We start from the raw sequence: 23,638 nt of genomic DNA on the forward strand, positions 1-23,638 counted from the left end.
TATCCATTTTTGGTGTTAAGAAGAAATTATTGATTTTTACCGGATAGTTTTCTTATCTCAATGATTTACTCATTAGAGGCTCCCCATGATTTGAGGTCCTCCCAGGGGCGGAACTGGGCCAAGGCTACTCGGGCGGTAGCCCGAGTAGTTTTTTGGTAAAAAAATATATAGTTATTCGTGTATGAAGATATCGTAGAAATTGCTTTGGTCTGTTGGTTTGTAACTTACTTTCCATGAGCGAGCCGCATCTTCAAATAGTGTGGACTTTTTTCATCCTACTTTTTCGTGGTTTTTCATAGTAGATTAGTAGGCAGTTTGGGTTTCGTTGTTTATGGCCCATTGGCTCCCCCCCCAGTGCAAAGTATTACAGTATTTTTTTTTTAGCATAATTTTAGAGCTACAAAGGATTATTTATTTGTTCCGTCCATTTCAATTTTATACACTTCTTAAACTTCTTTTGTTTTAAAAATATGTGAAAAATATTATAAACAAAGAATGACGTTGGAATGAATGGAGGCTATAGTTCACATAAATGAGAAATTTGCGTCTTGTTTTATTTTACAAAGTCGTAGGTCTCAATCGTAAGTTTACCCAATTTTTTATTACACATTATTTTACCTATGGTGTGTGAGATTTAGTCTAATTACAAAACATTTTATATAGATCAATACAAACAAATATCACTGAAATTGTCTAACGAGTTCCATCTAAGTGCATTGTTGTTGCTAAAATAAATCGATATTTATAAAATACTTCATAACAACTAATATACAGCTGGTATAAAATCAATAAAATGTCAAAAATAGTTATTTATAATTACCATGTTTTGTCATATTTGGTCAAATGTTTTGTCATATTTGGTCAAAATATTAGGAAAGGGAAACGTAAAATATATTCTATAATAATATCGGGTAAAAGATACACTTTTAATGTATTTTGAACCTTGGAAAAAAAAACTAGCCCTAGATACATACAATTCCTGGTTCCGCCCCTGGATCCTCCACAAAAGTACACTACAAAATGATTAAGCAATAGTCCTAGCCGTTATTATAATCATTTAATGATTTAATCAGCTACCAAAATTTTGTTTATATGGAGCAACAGTTCCACGTACAGTGTTGATTAGGGATGTGGGTACGATGAGTGAACCATATGTTTGAATTGGAGTCGGTGGAGCTTTGGCGGGTCACGGGTGGTGGGCGTATATGGTGGTTACCCGCCATAAGTGGTGAGACAAAAGTGGATTTTCATCATACTCACTTCACACCCTATTTATCTATAAGGTTTATGAAAAGCTTGAATATTATTAATAAAATGAAAAGTATTTATACAAGGTTAGAAACCTAACCTACATAAGGAAAGATCTATGGAGATTACAAACGATAATCTGGTAATACAAATAAAACATGAAGCGAAAATACTACAATAACAGTCTAAGAAAATACAACAATAGTAAATCTAAGGAGAGATGTTATGTTTATTACGCAACTTTGGACAATCCTTGAATTAGACCAATCTTGGACAAAAGTAAATGAAAATAAGTGCGATATATAGTGGCTTCGTAACACCGTCAACTAATTGATCCAAGCTAGAAACGTGAGAGACGCGTATGGTACCTGCTTGAACATGTTTACGCACAAAGTAAATATCAATAGCTAAATGTTTCATACGAGAATAAAATGTCGGGTTAGGAGAGTAATTAGTTATACCAAAATATCACAATAAAGTAGAGCTGATCAAAAGCGGGCTTGGGCCGGACACGGGCCGGATCCAGCTGCTAAAAAAGTGTCCGACATGCCTTATTTTTTAGCCCGAGCCCGCTAAGCGGGCCACTTTCCACTGTCCGTACCCGCCCACTTCAAGAGAGCGGGCCGACCCGCCTGGCTTAAATCAAATACAGAAATTAGTGTTTCTATTAAAACACGAGTTTTTTATCGTTACATCCCACTAAAACTTAATAATTCTCTTTAAAAGCGTACCCTTAAGAAATTATACTAATTTTCAAAAGATAAGTTTACTAGATTTTGCAAAAAACACAAGTTTGGCAATGTTCTACTGTTCAACTACATACATCAAAAGTTTAATTATTCCATAGTATTTGTGCGGCATTGTTAGCGGTTACATACACTCTCGTGTAAATACTTGAAAGGTACTATCTTTATACGACAATCCATTAGCATGTCCATTCTCGGAGAATCTTTATACGACAAGTGTAAATACCGACAATCTCCCACTTATACGTAATGCATAAGTATTCATTTGCACTACCTAATTGGTTTAGTGCACAAATCAAATTGTAAATGAAATGAGCTTGGAAGAACGTCGGAGGATTGAGGTTTGAGCGACTTTTATGAGGTTCTTTTAATAGCGGCTGTATAGTCTTGTGGACAATTGTTTTAGTCCAAGCCTGTCCATTTATTCTAGCGGGCCTAGTTTTCTTGTCTGTTACCCGTTTAATTTTTGAATTTTCTTGTCCAAGCCCGCTATTTTAACGGGCTAGACGGGTTGGGCCAAACGGGTCGGCCCGCACTTAATCAGCTCTAGAATAAAGGTACGAGAGGCATGAATTTGAAGACAAAATTCAGACAAAAGAGACCTTGACCAAAGGAGCTAAGCAGTTGTGTCAACAATGATGCGGAACTTAGCTTTAGTTGTGGAACGAGCAAGAGTTTTTTGCATCTTGGAGGACCATGAAAGGGGCGTTCGACCAAGAAAGACAATATATGTGGAGACCCATTGTTTGAAACAATTCTTTATCTTGTTTCACCGTTTTAAGTTAAATACTTCCTAAGTGAAACAACTTCGCAAGACTATTCAGTAGTCGTAGGGAATCTTTGATATTATTCTTAATCTATAAGACAAAAATATAGTCATGAGAGATCTTGTTTGATTTATCGCGCTTGAATACTTTAAAAGAATATCAAATTTTTATAATTTTTAATAATGCAGAATTAAAGATATTCACGCGTTCAAAACGTCTCATAAAGCGAAGTGTGATAAAGAGCAGAATTATTCGGCTTTGGTTTGGATGGGAGGGAGTAGATCTTTACCTTAAGCACCTGTTATTTAAAATATAAGTCTCTTTCGAAGCAAATATCCCTTTTTTCATTAATATTCTTCATTCTTCTTAATCGTTTCTGCAATATTTTGCATCACCATTCATATGAAGATAGTTCTAACCCACATAAAGATACTTTATATTAGTGACGGAGGTCGACGAAAGAGTAAAGACGCAAAGTATAAAGAGGTACTCATCTAATTACCAGTTGATTTTAGATTTATTTTTATAAGATTTGTGAAATAATCTTTCTCCCACGTCTCCCTAAGGACACGGAGCAGCCGACCAGACCCATATATGTAACTAATAGTTTAGTTGACACTAAGTGTAAGCACTTTTGTTTGACCGTAAGTGTAATCATTTTTGTTATTTCTTTTTACTAGAAAAAGGCCAAATTAAATCCGAAATTGGTCCCCAATTTGTAAGATAGTTGTTTGAGCCAGGTCAAGGTCATAATTATGCACAAAGTTAGCTAGCAAGAGATCCAATAACAAAAGAGTGGATATGTGGGTATGGGGTCCTATTTTCGGGACCAGAATAAATGTCTATTTGTCCTCTGAGATGTTGGTATAACAATATTGTCTTATTGAGTGTATATATTTTAACAGTAAGTTGATATTCGGTAAATCTCCCTTGTGATAGGTATTGATAGTGAAAATAGTAGATGTCGTAAATGCTAGAATTAACTATCAAATTAACAATTTCTAAAACCAAATTCAACTCTACACTATGCAATTAAGAATAGTAGTATAGCATAAATAAGGGTCGAACCCAAGAGAAGGTCTAACAACTAAAACTTGAAATGTAAACTACTTAAGATGCTAAGTAAGACTCTACTACTAATTAAAACCCTAATGACAATTTAAACTCAACAAAGGGAACTAATCACAAACAATGGATATTAACAATGTTCAACTTAGTAGAAAACATAGATGGGAAAGGCATGGGTTTGGAGAGAAACATGTAAATTGAGTAAAAATGGAGACTTTCTTATTTAAACAATTCAACAAACAACTTGTATGCAAGATTCAATATAAAGGAGAAAACTTGGTGTAACAAGGCTCAACAACTACTTCCTAAGCACAAAGATCCTCTCTTTTCTTCCCTCAACTCAACAATTAGTCAACTACTCTTGTAAGATGGTGACAACTTACTCCTAAGCTAGAGTAGTTGATCCTACTTATATGGTCACCTAATTGAAGACCACAACAAGGTTTGCACATAAGAGCATTAAGAACAAAGCCAAACAAAAGAAGTCAAGATTAATCCTTCAGGAGGTTTAATCCAACATCCCAAAGATTAACATTTAAGTTCCACTCACAAAGATACAAACTTTAATCCAAATTCATAAAGATGCAAGCTTGCTACAAGGATTGCAATAGTAAGATGATTAACATGTAAGGTTGATAATTCCTAACACAATAACATCCAACATAAACAATAAAACCAAGGAAACATGTAATAATTATTGAGGAAAGATTAAGAGGTTCTTACAAACTTAAGGAGAGTAGTGTCTCACCAAATTACACCAAGAAAAGGGTCTAGCCTTCCATAACTAAAGATGAATCCAAGGTAAATGGAAAGATTGACATCAAAATCCAACAAAAGATTACAATTTTCACCCAAATACTAAGTTCTCTATTCATACAAGTTTTTGAGATTATTCCATGATGAGATGCTAAACTAGGTCTTCAAAACATGAGCTATATATAGGGTTGCACTCTATTCTAGGTTAAATCGTCATATCAAGGCCCAAACACGGAATGTTAAGTTAAACCCGTGTTTAAAACAGAGTGCGCATGATCCTGGCAGTGGCGCAGGCTGCGCAGAAATGGCGCAGGCTGCGCTTTCCACTGGACTCCGTCCCCAAAATCTGCTCTTTTAGCTTAGTCCTTTGCTTTCCCATGTTCACTTGTCATTGCTTGGTTGGTGTGAGCTTCATATCCTAGTTGATGCAAAACGAAATCTTCACCTCGACTCATTGAAATGGATGCTTGAATTTGTCTTATGAGATGAATAACCCAAGGTAAAGCTCATTGTGACCAAAACTACAAGGAAACGGAATAGGCCGGTACAAGTCCAAGATTAGTGAATAATGTGGCCTCAAAACTTGAATAAACAACCTAATAGACACAACTAGACACAACATATTTGACTCCATCAAATACCCCACCACTTCGACTTTTGCTCGTCCCGAGCAAAACTTGGAACAAGCATTTGCATAAGTCTAGAGGTGAGCATGAGGATAATTGACCACTCTTCCCTTACGACTACCTTCTTATATCTCCCTCATTAACAATCCACCGATTAAAAGAAAATCAAGACTCAAAGTTTGTGACACTCACTCTTCACTCATTCCCCCTCCTTATATCTCCCTCTCACAAAGACACAACACACCACCGACTCCTACTCATCAATCAAATCCTCCCTTCTTATGTCTCCCAAGAAAGTAGTATTGGTCACTCTTGCCTTATCCCAAGGTAATAGCAAAGTAACCTCTCAATCTTCCTACCTCACACAAGTCATCACCACTTATAACACCCCCTTATCACTCCTTACAATGAGAATTGTGCTACTTGGTTGGCCAAACTCCATCAAGCATCAACAACACAAGTAGCCAAACCAAAAAACCACCAATTTGGGACAAGTTTTGTAACTCAAAAGAAATTAAATCCTAGACCTAACCTTCTTCCAAGACCCTCCTTATCACTCCCTTCTTATCCCTCCATGTTTTTGGTGTTGCATTTTTTGAATTTTTCGACTTTTTTTTTTTTTTTTTTTTTTTTTTTTTTTTTTTTTTTGAAAATCCCTCATTTTGGCTAAGGTGCCCTTTCAGGTTTTCACCTTAGCCCTTTTCCTTACCTCTCTTGGTGGCTCGCAACTCTATTTTTCATTTTGCCCGGAATGCCCTTTTGGGTTTTTATTCCGTCCTCGGCCACCTTCCCAATCTTGCCTTAGGTGCCCACCCTTGTGGGTTTTCACCTAGCCGGGATTTTTTTTTAATTGCATCAAAAAGGAAATATGTACATATATTACAATCATCTCACTCCCCCACACTTAGATCACACATTGTCCTCAATGTGGAGGAGTACCATCACCTTCTCAACATTAGTTGTTGAAGGGACCCGAGCCTTCACCTTGCTCATATGTCCCTTGGTTTCTTCTCCTCCTTTCTCTTGCTTCTCTCACTCTTTTCGCCCTCTCATAGGCTTCATCAACTTGATGCTCATTAATATTCGGTTGGTAGGTGGGATCATTATGGTGGAGAGTCATGCCAAAGAGGCCTCGGATGAGGCAGAAGGAGTCTTCTTGTGCTTGGACATCATGGTAAGAGTACTCAATGTATTGGTGGTGCCTTTTATTTTGCACCCCAAATTGATGGCTCACTTGCTCCCTCCACTCATTTTGAGCCTTCCACATAGCTTGATTATCCGTCATTTGCTTGGCTTCTTGTTGTTGTTGCCAAGCACATGATTCCTCTTGCCGTTTGGCTATCCCTTCAAACATCCTCATTTGAGCCCGCTCGGCCTCCGCAGTCAACTTTTGGTGCTCCATGCTAGCCACCCTCCATTGATCTAGGCTCTCTAGCCTTGGCGCTTGTTGTTGTTGCCAAGCATAAGAGCCATCAACTCTCCCACTTATGGCTTCCAAAGTTCCCCGGGTCTCATTGAAGTAGTCAAACATTTGTTGTTGTCAAGGGGCGATTGGAGTGCTAGAACTTCCCCCCGCCTCATACATTGGGGTATCTTGGATAGGCGGGTCATTCTTAATCCTTTCAATCTCCCTTTCTTCTTCACTTTCAATGTGGACAACCGAGGGTGTGGCTACCCTTCTTCTTTGTGCCCTTGTCTCTTGTTGTTGTTGTGTATCGGCCGGGCAAAAGAAATGAATGGCATGGGAACCACTAGGAATCGGGCCGTTCCGAGGTAGAGTCATATATGGAATTTTCCCCACTCCCAACCAATGGCATCTAAAATTAATAGCATCAAAGACCTTGATCATGTGAGTTTCTTCTAACCCTTGAGTGTTGTAGAAATAATTTCCCCAAACGGGGTTTTGATAATCCGGGGCTTCCCCCACATACTTCTCCACAAAGAGGCAATACTACAGATATAGGGTATAACAACGGTTAAAGACCGTTGTTATATAAAAAAGCGTCCGTTGTTAAAGCGTCCGTTGTTAAAGGTTTTAACAACGGTTGGTTTTTTAAGAAACCCGTTGTGAAAACTATTAACAACGGTTAAAAACCGTTGTCGTTATGATACATTCGTTGTGGATAGTGTGACTAATTTTTGGTGGAAAAGTTATAACAACGGTTACAATAGAAAAAACCGTTGTTATAACTAAAGACAACGGGGTTTTTTTAAATAACCGTTGTTATTGTTTTTATAAAAAATAAAAAAAATAAAAATACAAAGCATTACTGCCAAAATCCCTCATGCATAAATTAATTATATATTACTAGATGCATGCATTATTACTGCCAAAATCCCTGCATGAAAGGACACAATATATGGAATGAGAAGGGTTATAAGATTTGAAGCAGGGATATGACACAACTTCCTAAACAAAATTCGTATTAATTTAAGCATCAAACCCTAAACATATTAATTAAAAAACAACTCAAACGACACATTACTAATTATAAATTCATTCCACTATCTCAATGACCAATCCATTATATCACTATCTCCACCCTAAACTCAAAACCCTAAATCTTTAAAACCTAATAAACTCCAAACTTCCTTCAATACTGAATGATACCATTCGTTTAACATGCATTATGACCGAGTACAACAAAAGTTTCATACGCCGCTTGCAGGAAATCGAGAGGAAGTACAGGCTCTTCCTTGAGGATGCTCAGATCGCACTCAAGGACGCCAAAAAAAAATGGCTTCTTAGAGCCGCAGATAATGCAGCTATATGAAGATATTGCATCTGTGGAACGAAACCTCCAAATAGCAAAAGAGGAGAGGATGAATATCATAGAAGAGAATGCATCCCTATATGATCATCTAAGAATTGTATTTTTAGCAATGCATTAAGTTTATGTATATATATCAATTAATTAAGTTTATGCATGTTAAATGTGGATTTGTTTTACTATCCTCTCCATCATCTTCTTTGTTTTATTTTATTTAATTTGTTTTACTAATAAACGCAGAAAAACTAAGCGAATAATAATTAGAGAAAGAACAATGACGGAGAAAAACACATGCAAATAAAATAATTAGAGAAAGAACAATAATGACGGAGATGACAAAACCTAAAACCATAAAGCGATAGATATATACCTGATAATTAGAGAAAGAAAGAGACGATGACAACAACAGTGACGAAGATCATAAAGCGACAATGAGAAAGAGACGATGAGAAAGAGTGTGGTTGTGTGTTTGTGTTTGTGGCTGTAGCTGATCTGTGTTTGTTTGGTATATATTGTGGTATTTGCTTGAAAGTATTGACAACGGTTATTACACACCGTTGTAATTACATTTCACTAATTTTGCGCCAAATTATTAACAACGGTTATAATGTATTATAGAGTAAACTATTGTTATTAGTTTTTCTATTAACAACGATTGTGCAAGTTTGACCAGTTGTTAAAACCAATAACAACGGTTAATAACACATATCGTTGTAATTAAGTTTAGTAAAATTTCGCGCCATCCATTCTACAACGTCTTATAGTAATTTTCGTGAATAAGCGTTGTTAAGGGGCCGTTGTGGTTGCCTGGATTTGTAGTAGTGAGGGTGATTAAGCCCCCACCATTGATAGCACCTCCTTTTCTCTTCCTGTGCTTCAAACATGAGTTTACAAAAAGTCTTGCCCAATCCGGCTCACCCTCCCCCTCCGGGAGCATAGTCCAAATGCACTCCCTTACCGAGTCACTAACTTTTGTCGGTTCTCCCATAGAGAAAAACCAACAAGCTAAACTTCTTGTCAATATTCGGATCACGGGGTTGGTAATGGCGGAACGTTTATCATTGTGATCTTGGGTTTGTCTCCCCGTGAGGTGACACCAAACTTCATTAAGCTTTCCTTTGGGTGGGTTGACCGGGGAAGGTCATTTAGTGATTTGCAAGACTTCCCGGACATCATCAAATGTGATTGAGTGCCACACTTTGTAAAGTCGAAAATTCACCCTCTCATTAAATCCCTCCCCCGTTTTTGAGATGGTGGATAGGAATTCAAAAGTAAAAGACCGGAATGTATCATCGTAAATGTCCATGTACCTCTCTAACCCTACCCGACTCAAAAGTTGGAATGTGAGTTCCTCTAAGCCTATTTTTTGGAGGGTGTCGCGGTGGAGGAATTTTGTAATGGGTAAAGGGTTGTCTTTTTCAAGCTTTTTGAAAATTTTCTTCTGTTCGGAATTCAATCCCTCATCCCCATTGAACACTTTGGGAGCACTTGCTTCCCCTTGTTGAACGGCTTTCCTCTTTCCGAAAACCATTGTACCTAGCAAGAAGGAGTAATAGCACTACCAGTAAAGCACTCGAAACTATTTTTATCTCTTTGGGCTTGCTTGGAATAGGAGTAATGATTAAGGGAGTAATAGAGCTAAAATGAACAAAAAAATGGAGGGAAGGGAGGGGGTTGGAGATAGAAATGGATAGAAATGGGGAAATATAGTGTAATAATCTCTCCATTAAGGGAGTAATTGTTACCTACTTCCCTCTCCAAGTAATAATTACCTCCATATAGAGGTAATAATTCCTTCCTCACCTCCTCTTTCCACCATCCACAACCACCACAAAGCACCAATCTTCTTCCATTTCTTCTCATTTTAGCCCTTATTACTCCCTTAATAATTACTCTCATCCCAAGCAAGCCCTTTGAGGCAATTCAATAAACACCTTCTATGCACTAATTCAAGAAGGTAGAAGTGAATGATGTTTGTTGAATACCCTTGCCCTTACTCAGAAAACAAGTTTGTCCCTGCAATTATACACTACAATCAACAATCACAATCCAAAATTTCGACCAACAAGTATCTATTTTCGGATTTCTAGCAAAGCAATAAAGAGAAAGTGTGGAAAAGTTGTTATACCTCCCCGAATCCACTTAAAAATGCTCAATGATTGATGTATAATGCCAATAAACCTCCATGCTCCGATAACCTAGAAATTCACTTGAAAAGCTTGAAACAAGAAGCTTGAAAAGTTAGGGTTTGGGACGAAATTGGTTAAAACTCAGATTTTTGATGTGCAAAGTGAGTGATTGATGATAGGATGTTGGTTGGGGAAGGAATTTGATGATGAAGTTGGGGTTTTGTTGAAGTTTTGATGGGATTTTTAATGGTGGGATGTGGTAGGGGATGGTGTTTGTTGAAGATGGTGCTCGAAATTGTGATGAGTGAATGGTAAAGTATCGTGAAATAGGTTAACTGTCAATCCTATGGCAGCTCATTGCGCAGTCTGCGCAAATTGTGCACAGGCTGCGCCTTTTTGCGCAGGCTGCGCTTTTGACTGGAGTCCGTGTGTACAATATCAAATTTCAACTTCTTCCCTTGTTGAAATATTTAGCCTTCTTTTGTGCCTTTCTCTCATTTGACTCGTGTTGTTGATGTCCCGAGTCATTTCGACTCCCATTACTATTTTGACACGCTTCCTAAGAATCTCCATCCGACTCGCTTCACACTTCAACAAACCATCAAAAGGTTCCAATTTGATGCTTATAAACACGCGAAAGTAATAAATAAACAAGAAAGCGGTAAATTCTATGCTAAGGAGAGTGTATTTACAAAGGTTGCCGTATTTTTAACGTCGATGGCTCGACTTAGTGCTTGTTTTGTTCATGCTTGATAAATTAGGTCTTCCAAAGTGACTTCTTCCACCATTTGTGGTTCCATTCCTTCATGATATTCCTTGAGACGTTATCTATTCACTTTGATAATCTTCCCCGTGCTTGGGTTTTCAACTTCCACCGTTCCATGAGAGTGGACCTTCCTTACAATGTACGGTTCAAACCATCTTGACCTTAGCTTTCCGGAGAAAAACTTGAGCCTATTTTGGAAAACGAGAACTTTGGTACCTTCCTTGAACTCCCGCCGACTTATCATCCGGTCATGCCATATTCTTGCCTTCTCCTTGTATATGGTGGCATTATCGTAGGAGTCAAGACGGATTTCTTCAATTTCTTGAAGTTGAAGCTTCCTATGTAGGCCTGCATCATGTATGCTTTGATTGAAAGATTTGATGGCCGAATAGGCTTTATGCTCCACTTCCAAAGGAAGGTGGCATGCCTTGCCATAGATGAGGCGGTATGGGGGCATACCAATCGGGGTCTTGTAGGCGGTGCAATACGCCCAAAGAGCGTCATTCAACCTTTGACTCCAATCTTTTCTATCGGGGTTCACTGTTTTTTCTAAGATACCCTTGATCTCCCGATTATACACCTGCGCTTGCCCGTTTGTTTGAGGGTGGTAAGCGGTGGAGACTTTATGCACGACCCCGTACTTCTTGAGCAACGCCTCCATAATTCGGTTGCAAAAGTGGGTGCCTCGGCCACTTATCAACGCCCTTGGATAATCAAACCTTGAGAAAATGTGGCTTTGAACAAAACGTCAAACCATTCTGGCATCATCATTCCTAGTTAGTATGGCCTCAACTCATTTTGAAACATAGTCAACCGCCAATAAAATGTAGAGATAGCCATCCGATTTTAGGAATGGCCCCATGAAGTCTATTCCCCACACATCAAAGATCTCCAAGTATAGCATGGGTTGTTGAGGCATTTCATTCCTCCTTGATATGTTGCCAACCCGTTGGCACTTGTCCCAAGTCTTTGTGAATATGTGGGCATCTTTAAAGATGTTTGGCCAATAGAACCCGCTTTTAAGAATTTTTCGGGCCGTCCTTTGGGGTCCAAACTGACCTCCGCAAGCATATTCATGGCAATGTTTGAGGATAGGTGGTATCTCTACATCCGGCACACACTTTCGGATAACTTGGTCTTGACACATCTTCCATAGATAGGGATCATCCCATATATAAAACTGGGCATCGACTTTCATCTTGATTCTTTGGCTTGATGACAAAGAGGTAGGAAACTTTTTGTCACTATGTAATTCACCAAGTTGGCGTACCATGGCTCCGTCATCCTCAAAGCATAAAGATATTCATGAGGCAAACTCCCATCAACTACCCCCATGCTTTGCATTTTTTTATCATTAAGTTGTAGTCGACTAAGGTGGTCGGCCACAACATTTGCCAATCCCTTTTTCTCTCTTATTTCTATGTCAAATTCACTTAATAGGAGAACCCACCTCATAAGCCTCGGTTTGGTGTCTTTCTTGCTCACAAGTTGAGTGATGGATTTGTGATCGGTATAGACAATCACTTTGACTCCTAATAAGTACGATCGAAACTTCTCAAGGGCATATACCACCGCCAAGAATTCCTTCTCGGCTATAATGTAATTCCTTTGTGCATCGTTGAGGAGGGAGGAGGCATATTGAATGACATATGAATCTTTGTCCTCCTTTTGTCCCAATACGGCTCCAATGGCAAAATCGCTTGCATCCATCATGATCTCGAATGGCTGATCCCATTTGGGTGCTTGTATGATTGGGGCCGATATAAGTCTCTCCTTCAACAAGTCAAATGCTTCCCTACAATCATTATCAAACTCGAACTCCACATCCTTGTGCAAGAGTTTGCACAAGGGGTTAGCGATTTTGGAAAAATCCTTGATAAACCTTCTATAAAAACCCACGTGTCCCAAGAACGACCTTACGTCTCGAGTATTAGACGGATACGGCAAGGTCTTAATCACATCGACCTTTGTCGTATCCACCTCAATCCCTCTTTTCGACACTATATGCCATAGCACGATGCCACTACTCACCATTAAGTGACACTTTTCAGAATTTAGTATGAGGTGAGAGTCTATACACCGTGTTAGGACCATAGCGAGGTGGTCTAGACACGACTCAAAGGAGTCTTCATGGATGGTGAAGTCATCCATGAAGACTTCCAAAATACGCTACACATAGTCCGAAAAAATGCTCATCATGCAACGTTGGAAAGTGCCGGGAGCGTTGCACAATCCAAAGAGCATACGGCGGTAAGCATAAGTACCAAATGGGTAAGTAAAAGTTGTTTTGGATTAGTCCTCCGGGTGAATGGGGATTTGGAAATACCCGGAGTACCCGTCCAAAAAACAATAGTACTCTTTTCCACCTAACCTCTCTAGCATTTGATCTAGAAAGGGTAGGGGAAAATGGTCCTTCAAAGTGACTTGGTTAAGGCGGCGATAATCGATACATACCCTCCATCCCGTTTGTAAACGGGTGGGGATCAATGCCCCTTGGGTGTTTTTTACTACCGTCACCCCTCCTTTCTTTGGCACAACTTGAGTAGGACTTACCCATTGGGAATCACTAATGGGGTAGATGATTCCCATTTGAAGGAGCTTGATGACTTCCTCTTTCACCACCTCCATCATGGGTGGATTGAGTCTCATTTGAGGTTGTCTCACGAGCTTAGCCTCTTTCTCCAACCGAATCTTGTGCATGCAAGTACTTGGACTTATCCCCTTGATATCGGCTATGCTCCACCCAAAAGCTTCCCTATGCCCTTTAAATAAGGTCACTAACCTCTCCTCTTGCTCCTTTTTGAGTTGGTTTGAGATAATTAATGGAAGAGTGTTGTTTTCTCCCAGGAAAATATATTTGAGGTGATTTGGGAGAGGCTTTGGTTCATGTTTTGGAGGTTTTATGGTGGAGGGTAAGGGTCTCTCTAGGTTGGCTTCAAGAGGAAGAAAGGGGGCTTGTTGACTAAAGGAATTGAGCAAGGCTAGTTGGGTGGGAGGCCATTCAATTGCGCAGGCTGCGCCATTTTGCGCAGGCTGCGCTCTCCTGCTCGGGCTGCGCTTTTTGCTGGAGTCGGCTGCTCATTTTTGCTATTCTAAACTTCCATCTCCCCAAATAGGGGCTCTTCTTTCTCCAAGTCTTCGGAGTACTCCTGCACATCATGAGACAACAGTACACGCAAATCTTCTTGCTCCAAATCATTAGTGAGGCCAACCTCACTGGGGTCCCTTTGATACAAATTATACACTTAGGAGACAATTGGTCAATGATGTTCAAGAAATAGCATGAATGTGAATCGCTAGGTTATCTCATAGCATCATAGATGTTGTATGTGAGTTTTTTTATGTCAAATTCCATAGTGAGGTTCCCATTAGACACATCAATCTTTGTTTTAGAGGTTTTCATGAAAGGCCTCCCCAAAAGGATTGGAGTGGCCCTCGAGTCGGCTTCCATATCAAGAACATAGAAGTCGGCCGGGAAAGTTAAGTGGTCTACCTCTACCAGCACATCCTCCACCATCCCCTTTGGGTAAATATTTGAGCGATCCGCGAGTTGGATCACTACGTCGGTTTTGTTCAAAGGTGGAAGCCCTAAGGTCTCATAGAGGGCATTGGGCATAACATTGATTGACGCACCAAGGTCTAGCATAGCATGGGTGAAACTCTTTTCCCCTATAGAGCATGGTATGGTGAAGATCCCCGGATCGCCACACTTTTTGGGAAGTGATTTTTTAAATATGGCGGAGACATGTTCACTTACCCTTACTTTTTGGGTTCCCTTCCTTGGGTTTCTCCTAGGCGTACAAAGTTCCTTGAGAAACATTGTATACCTCGGAACACCCTTTAAAATATTGAGTAGGGGAATATTTACTTCACACTTCCTAAAGGTTTCATAGAGATCTTCGTCTCTTTCAAACCTTTTGGAGTGTGTGAGAGCATGAGGAAAAGGTACCTCCACGTCATGGTCTTTCACTATCTCCTCAATATGATCGTTGGTGTTGTTGTTTGCTTACCCTCCTTTATCCTTGCTCAAAGGAGTCTTTAACTCTTCTCCACTATCCTTGGATTTTGAATCATTTGCTTTGTCTACCATAATCTCTTCCTCCTCTTGTACCTCAATGTCAATGATCCTCTCATTTGACTTTGCCTTTCTCTTCTTCTTTGGGGGAGATTCTAAGGTTCTCCCCTTCCTCAAGGTCATGGCATTAGCATTCTCTTTTGGAGGGAATGTGGTGGAAGGGATTGAAGTGGAGTGCTTTTGGTTGCTTTTGGCAATTTCTTGGGAAATTTGGCCAAGTTGGATCTCAAGGTTCTTCACCCTTTCATCACTTGAGAGCATATCTGTATCCATTTTGTCAAACCTCTTGGTTGCCTCGGCTTTCCCTTTCACATGAATCTTGAACATCTCCCTGGTGGATAACTCGTCATCTCCATGAGAGGAAGAACTCCCTCCTTGAAAATTATTGTGGTTGCCTTGGTGACTTTGGTTACCTTGATTTCCAAATTGGAAAGAACCTCATTTTTCTTGTTGAAAGTTTTGGTTTCTTTGGTAATTTGGGTTGGGACCTTGTGAATTTTGGTTCCTCAAATGGTTGAATTGCCCATTTTGGAAACTCTTTGAGGTATCCCCTCCCCAACTAAGGTTTGGATTGTCCCTTGAGCCGATATTGTAAGTGTTGCCTCTTGGATCGTATTTGTAGTATCCTCTCCCGGTGGGATTTCTAGAATTATAGTTACCATGCATCAAGGCACTCACATTCTCCTTGCTTATCCCTTGTTCTTCCATGATGGGACAAGACTCCACCGGGTGTGGACCTTGACAATAATTGCACTCTACATTGGACCCTTGTGCTCCACCTTGGTTGTTCCCCATTAATTAAGCTACCATTTTGGTGAGATCATCCACGGTCTTCTCAAGTTTTTGGTTTGAAGGAGAGGGTGTTTCAATTGAGTGGAGAGTCTTAGACCCTCGGCCCCCTTTCCCATAGCTTCTTCTGCTCGCGGCTAGCCTCTCTATGATTTCATTTGCCTTCGCCACAGAGTAGTTGTTAACCCCACCACCCGTAGCGGCATTCACCATTATTTGGTATTGTTGAGTAAGACCGTCACAAAAGTTAACCAAAAGATCATCACCACTTAGCCCATGGTAGGGACATTGGGCAACCAACTTCTTGAACCTTTCCCAATACTCTTGCAAGCTTTCACTCGGTTCTTGTTCCGGAGAAGTGATGGCCTTATTGGCATGGTTGTGTCTTGAATCGGGGTAGAACGTTTCAAGAAATGCAGATTTCATGGCCTTCCAAGTACGAATTGTACCCGGTGGAACGTAGAATTGCCAATCCTTTGCCGCATCTAGTAAAGAGAATGGAAAAGCTCGTAATTTAAATTGGTCATCCATGACACCATTTAGTATAGCACCTTCACACATCATATGTAATTCGGAGAGATAACGGTAGGGGTCATCCCCCGCATGCCCATGAAACTTGGGTAGATTGTGGATAAAGTAGCCCTTCAACTCAAAGTTTGCATTAGCCCCCATGGGTGGGTAGGCAATGCATAGAGGTTGAGTATCATAGTTTCTTGCCCAGAGCTCCAGGCTGGTTCTTGTATCGTTAGCCATTGTTGGATATTCTACTTCTATTGGATCAACCGAAAGGGGTGTGGATGGTTCCACTTCAACTTGTTCTTCCCTTTAAGGTCGACGATACCAAGGATTGGTGAATAACCAAAATATGCTCCAAATCCTTCTTTCTCGTTTGGAGTGAACTAACCTCCTTGTTGGGACCTAGGCATAAACCTTTACACTAAACAAGATGGATTAGAACTACCACTTAATTTTAACAATAACAAAGAAATAAGAACAACAAAGCATAAATCACAACTCAAGTTCTAGTTACATTGCCTTCCCCGGCAACGTCGCTAAAATTTGATTGTGAAAATACTAGGTATCGTAAATGCTAGAATTAACTATCAAATTAACAATTTCTAAAACCAAACTCAACTCTACACTATGCAATTAAGAATAGTAGTATAGCATAAGTAAGGGTCGAACCCAAGAGAAGGTCTAACAACTAAAACTTGAAATGTAAACTACTTAAGACGCTAAGTAAGACTCTACTACTAATTAAGACCCTAATGACAATTTAAACTCAACAAAGGGAACTAATCACAAACAATGGATATTAACAATGTTCAACTTAGTAGAAAACATAGATGGAAAAGGTATGAGTTTGGAGACAAACATTTAAATTGAGTAAAAATGGAGACTTTCTTATTTAGACAATTCAACAAACAACTTGTATGCAAGATTCAATATAAAGGAGAAAACTTGGTGTAACAAGGCTCAACAACTACTTCCTAAGCATAAAGATCCTCTCTTTTCTTTCCTCAACTCAACAATTACTCAACTACTCTTGTAAGATGGTGACAACTTACTCCTAAGCTAGAGTAGTTGATTCTACTTATATGGTCACCTAATTGAAAACCACAACACGGTTTGCACATAAGAGCATTAAGAACAAAGCCAAACAAAAGAAGTCAAGATTAATCCTTTAGGAGGTTTAATCCAACTATCCCAAAGATTAACATACAAGTTCCACTCACAAAGATACAAACTTTAATCCAAATTCATAAAGGTGCAAGCTTGCTACAAGGATTGCAATAGTAAGATGATTAACATGTAAGGTTGATCATTCCTAACACAATAACATCCAACATACACAATAAAACCAAGGAAACATGTAATAATTATTGAGGAAAGATTAAGAGGTTCAAACAAACTTAAGGAGAGTAGTGTCTCACCAAATTTCACCAAGAAAAGGGTCTAGCCTTCCATAACCAAAGATGAATCCAAGGTAAATGGAAATATTGACATTAAAATCCAACAAAAGATTACAATTTTCACCCAAATACTAAGTTCTCTATTCATACAAGTTTTTGAGATTATTCCATAATAAGATGCTAAACTAGGTCTTCAAAACATGAGCTATATATAGGGTTGCACTCTATTCTAGGTTAAATCGTCATATCAAGGCCCAAACACGGAATATTAAGTTAAACCCGTGTTTAAAACAGAGTGCGCAGGATCCTGGCAGTGGCGCAGGCTGCGTAGAAATGGCGCAGGCTGCGATTTCCACTGAACTCCGTCCCCAAAATCTGCTCTTTTAGCTTAGTCCTTTGCTTTCCCATCTTCACTTGTCATTGCTTGGTTGGTGTGAGTTTCATATCCTAGTGCTGCAAAACGAAATCTTCACCTCGACTCATTGAAATGGATGCTTGAATTTGTCTTATGAGATGAATAACCCAAGGTAAAGCTCATTGTGACCAAAACTACAAGGAAACGGAATAGGCCGGCCGGTACAAGTCAAAGATTAGTGCATAATGTGGCCTCAAAACATGAATAAACAACCTAAAAGACACAACTAGACACAACATATTTGACTCCATCAGGTATCTCCATCACACGTTTATAACGGGTTAAGTATCTTTTTATGGGTAGATAAGACAAGGTTAGAGAATCACAAATAGCTTATTTATATCTATTCATTTCAATAATATTCGACCTGTCACGAGCTTGGGACCAATATGCAGGGCCGACCCTATAGAGTGTTTGGGTTCGCAAATAACAAGTGCCCTAGTCTAGAAGGGGCCCATTAGTGTAGAATTAGAATTCAAATAAAATTTATTACATGTATAAATTAAAATAAGGTAAGTAGTCTACTCGTTTTGCATCTTACCAAATGATAAGAACTCTTCAATACTATATATTAAATCCAGAAACCAAGGGATTTCAATGTAATTAAAGAAAGTTATACAAATTAATTATACTATATAGTTTTAAATCAATAGCACCGTGTGATGGACACGATTAAGGGATCTCAATGCAAATATTATATAGTTTGGGTTAAAATTAAATTATATAGAAGCTTGGTAATTTTCCTAAATATTTGTAAGAGAGTAAAACAAGGTCAATTTCCTTAAAATAAAATAATTAATTATGATGGTCAATTTCCTTAAATAAAATAATTAATTAAGATGGTCAATTTTAAGGAGACTAAAAGAAAGAAGACGCTTGGTAATTTTACTAAATATTTATAGAAGATGGTAAATTTCCTTAAAATAAAATAATTAATTAGTATAAACATGCACATTCATGGTATTAATTATTATCATCATAAAATTAAATATTACATTTAAAATTTATGCAATTTTATTTAAACTTTATAGTTTATTAGATGTATAGAGATGCTTGGTAACATGCACACTTAGATGTAAAATTATCAATTACACCCACGCTTAATCCACTTTTTAAAATTTACTCCCACATCAATTTTTTTTTTTTAAATTACACCCTAACAAATAGCTCAGGTTATATTTTGCACCCAACACCATTTCCAGGCAAAAAAAATTATGAAATGACGATTTTGCCCCCGCGTCTATTACTCTGAGTTACTTTCCGGCCTATTTCATCTCTTCAACCTAATTTTCCCCAAATATTTTGCTCAAACATTTCCCCTAAAAATTCCCCCAAATCTCCCTCATAATCGTAACTTGAATTATTGAGCTCCTATATTTGAAAGATTGTTCATCCATCCCCAAATTTATGTAGTTCTCCTTGTTACTCTTTTTTCGTATTTGTTTGTAGCTTATATTCAAAAGATAAAAATCCAAAAAACAGCCTCATTAGCAAGAACCTTAACAAAATTAAGCAAAAACCTTAAATTGAACACGGTCGAGTATCTCCGTTCCTCTCATTAAAGAGAAGGATAGTCCTCTTTTTAAGAATATAAAATCTTCTTTAGTCTTGGCTTTTCTTCTTGGATTGAAAGCTTAGGTTTTGTAAAGGAGCCGCCCAAACTCATCCTATATTTGAAAGATATGAATGCTAATTTCCTAACTTCAATAAAGAGTAAGAGAGGATAGGATTCAAAGTGGGTATAGAATTAGGATGAGGAACACAATGAATGAAATTAAATTGGGGAAGATGTGAGGGAAGGATAAAGAAGAGAATGAATGAGGAGGAAGAACAAATAGAAGGAGGAAGGGCAAAATCGTCATAATATTAGTGTTTTAACCCAAAAAATTTGAATTTTGACGGAAATATGGCCTGAAAGCGATTTTGGGTGCAAAATATAACCTCAGTTATTAATTTGGTTGTAATTTAAAAAAAAAAAAAGCGTGGAGTAAATGTAAAAATGTGGATTAAGTGTGGGTGTAATTGATAATTTATTCATTATTTAACATACAAAAATATAATATAAGTAAGTTATGAATAATTCAAGTTAGATTCCATAATATATAATATTGCATAATTCTTTCGATTTGATTTAATGCATATATGTACTCCCTCCATACCACACCAATGGTAACATTGACTTTTTCACACTTGTCGAGACACGTTTTGTAACATGAATATCTTTAGTTACACATTATTAAAAATTATAAAAATTTGATATTCTTATAGCATTCATGACGATAAATCAAACAAGATCTCACATGAATATATTTTGTCTTATAGATTAAGAATAATATCGAAGGTCCCCTACGACTATGAATAATGTCAAGATTCTCAATGTTACCATTGGTATGGTATGGAGGGAGTAATATATTTATATAAATATATAATCCTCTTAAAATTACATGCCTAAGTAGTAAAAGTAATTTCGTCAGTAAAGAAAAGAATTTTAGTAACATTGGATATAGTTATATGATAATAATCACTCATTTGAATAGTAAACGTAACAATATTATTAGCGAGATTAGTGAAAGTGGTAGAAACAACAACGGGAGTAGTGAAATAATCAATATTAATGCGGCAATAGTGAAAGTAACAATAATTACGGCGGGAGTAGTGAAATTATCAATATTAATGCGGCAGTAGTGACAGTAACAATACTTATGGCGGGAGTAGTGAAAGTAACAATGATTACGGACAAGTAGTGAAATGTTATTACTATTGTTTCATTAATAAGAGTAAAATATTAATAGCGGGAGTAGTGAATTTGTCTCAAAATTTATTTCATCGTAATTTTAGGATATGTCATATAAACATATATTAATGATAAATTTATGGGTTATGCAACTTTAAATAATTTTATTTAATGAAAAAATAATTAATGGTAAGTATAGGTAGCCCGGGCAAAGCCGGGCACCAATACTAGTGTCTTCTATTCCTTAGACCATCCCTAAGCAGTGGTCGCGCTAATTAGATCGCGACCCGATTTTACTCTTAATCTCACCTTATTAACCTTGACTCATTTTCACCCTCCCAAGGAGAAGGTCGCGACCTAGGTCATCAACCAAATCATTTTCCACCTTCCAACCCTTTTTGTTTTGTTTACAACCAATGATAATGTGACACCTATTGGGTCACCAATTGACCCAGTAGGGTCACGAGCAACCAAAGAGGTCACAAATTGACCTCTTTCACCAAAACGTTACGTTAATTTGCAAAGAGGTCACGCTAATCTCGTGCTTAATTGTTGGTTAAGGCGACCAACAAGGTCACGACCTCCCTCGTGACCTTGCTTGGAGATGGTCTTAGAGCTTCTTTTCACCCTTTCTATATTTTTTTTTTTGGAATTCTCTACATTATTAGGCCTATTTCCATCATTTCTTTATTTTTTTTCGAAATTCACTACATTGATAGGCCTATCTATTTAATCCTTTACTTATATTTTAGTGGGTAAATTGAATTTAAATAAATTATTTCCATGTTTCTGAGATTTTTTGCGAATTGTGTTCCTCAAAGCATAATTTGTCCAAATTATACATTCAATGGACATTGGACTCATCTAACAAAGCTAATATCTAAACATTGAAAGAATTTCGATCTTTTGCGATTTTTCGACGATAAAAGGGTTGAATTATAAGGTACTCTCTCCAATTCTCTAAATCCAAAATCATTTTTTCTTCTAAATTTTTTAGGATTCTTGGAATCAACCTTATCTAGCTCACAAGTTTTTATGCGTCTGTTATTTTGTTTATTGAATTGTATTAGTTAATGACATATGAATTACTTGAATAATAATTTTTAAGGAGTTAGGGCCCCATTTTACAATTTTGCCAAGGGCTTTAAAATGTTTAAAACCGGTCCTGTCAGTATGTCCGTTATAAATAAGAAATTGTGATATTGTAAAATTTAAATGTGTAGCACATTCGTTTGTTGATTGTGTATGTGGTACTAGTAAATGTGTAGCACATTCGTTTGTTGATTGTATATGTGGTACTACTTGTGAACACAACTACACATGCCATAACTCACAGTCTTCCACAGCTAATGAAAAGAGCTTGTCATGAATTCATGATAATGTCGTCTCCTCGTCTCTCTCCTTTTAGTACCACATGAAGCCTAAGATTTTAAATTTCTATGTTAAATCATGGCCAACAAAGTACCACTAGTACAACAAAATTCCTTTTTTTATTCATCGAGGTAAAGTACAACAAAATTCTTCACTTGTGAGCATCAATAAGCTCAGTTATTTTAGAACGGTCAAAAATTCATACAGGGCCATCTAATGATTTAGAGAGGCTATGTTATAAATGTCAATATTAGTAAATATATTCTTGCCTAAATTAATCAATGTAAATACCGTAATTACCGCTGTAACTTAGGTAACATATTTTTGAACAAACTCTATATATTGTGAATACATTGACTCACCCTAATTAATGGATTATAATGTATAATGGTATTGGCCTAGGTTAGCATTAATCCTAAACTAGCCACCATCTTCTTCTTTGATACGCGTGTCTGAGCTCTCGTCACCATGCCCTCCCAAGAAACTCCCCCCCTCCCCACAAAAAAAAAAAAAAACTCCAACCTGTTTATTCGGTCACGAATATCCAAAACAAGGTTTGAGTCCTCGATAGTGTCAAGGTCCCGTACTCCCCATGGGTCAAACTGCCCAAATTGCACGCTCATGGGTACAAGGTTCCCCATCACATTGACGGAACACCCAAGCCGACTGAAACTGACAGTAGCTACTCCGCTTGGGATGAGATTGATGCCCATGTCTTTCAATGGATTTACGGGACGTTTAATGACGCCCCCCTTTCGCTCGTCCTTGAAGAGGAATACACCGTTCATGAAGCCTGGGTTAGCGTGATGAACTTCTTCACGAATAAAAAGCGTGCTCGCGCTGCTGTAATCGAACAAGAGTTCTCGACTCTCACGCTCGAGGCCATGCCATCCCTTGAAGCCTACTGCCAACGTCTCAAGGAAATTGCAGTTCAATTAAAAGATGTCGATGCCGCTGTCACTGGTCAACGTCTCGTACTCCAACTGGTTTGTGGTTTACCATCCGGGTACGACGCTACAACCGCCTATATCAACCAGACCCTTCCCAATTTGGCCACCGCGTGTAGCATGTTGGAATTTGAAGAACATCGTCAAGCGAGACGTGAAGAGCTCTCTATGGCGTTGGTCGCTCTTTCCTCTCCTATCACAGACGCCTCGGGCTGGGTTGACCAGAAGCCCTCGTCTTTCAACCTACCACGTGCTAAATGTTAGGTTCATATACCTATTATTAGACATCTCTAATGGTGAACAAATTAACATTTTATTATTAGTTATTAAGATCTAGTGCATGCATAATTAAATAAGAAATAAAAAGAGAAAACAATGGTTCTTACATTGTTGATGGTCGAAAATTTGGGCACAAATAAGGACACCTTCCTTATTTGTTCTTGAGCTCAAGTATTATGGATGATCCTCCTCTTGTTGCACCCAAAACAAAACCCTTAAACTAATATATTAACTAACT

General features: G+C 38.1%; 2 protein-coding genes across 2 annotated transcripts; one reads left to right on the forward strand and one right to left on the reverse strand.

The window, feature by feature from the left end:
* Nucleotides 1-14,178: 14,178 nt before the first annotated feature.
* Nucleotides 14,179-14,697, reverse strand: LOC141651712 (uncharacterized). The gene has a single exon (XM_074459413.1). The coding sequence runs from the start codon at nucleotides 14,695-14,697 to the stop codon at nucleotides 14,179-14,181; it is 519 nt and encodes a 172-aa protein (XP_074315514.1).
* Nucleotides 14,698-22,980: 8,283 nt separating this feature from the next.
* On the forward strand, nucleotides 22,981-23,385 carry LOC141651713 (uncharacterized). Its single transcript, XM_074459414.1, has one exon. The coding sequence runs from the start codon at nucleotides 22,981-22,983 to the stop codon at nucleotides 23,383-23,385; it is 405 nt and encodes a 134-aa protein (XP_074315515.1).
* The last annotated feature ends 253 nt before the right edge of the window (nucleotides 23,386-23,638 follow it).

This window comes from Silene latifolia, chromosome 4, assembly GCF_048544455.1.
Source record: "Silene latifolia isolate original U9 population chromosome 4, ASM4854445v1, whole genome shotgun sequence".
NCBI classification, from domain to species: domain Eukaryota; kingdom Viridiplantae; phylum Streptophyta; class Magnoliopsida; order Caryophyllales; family Caryophyllaceae; genus Silene; species Silene latifolia.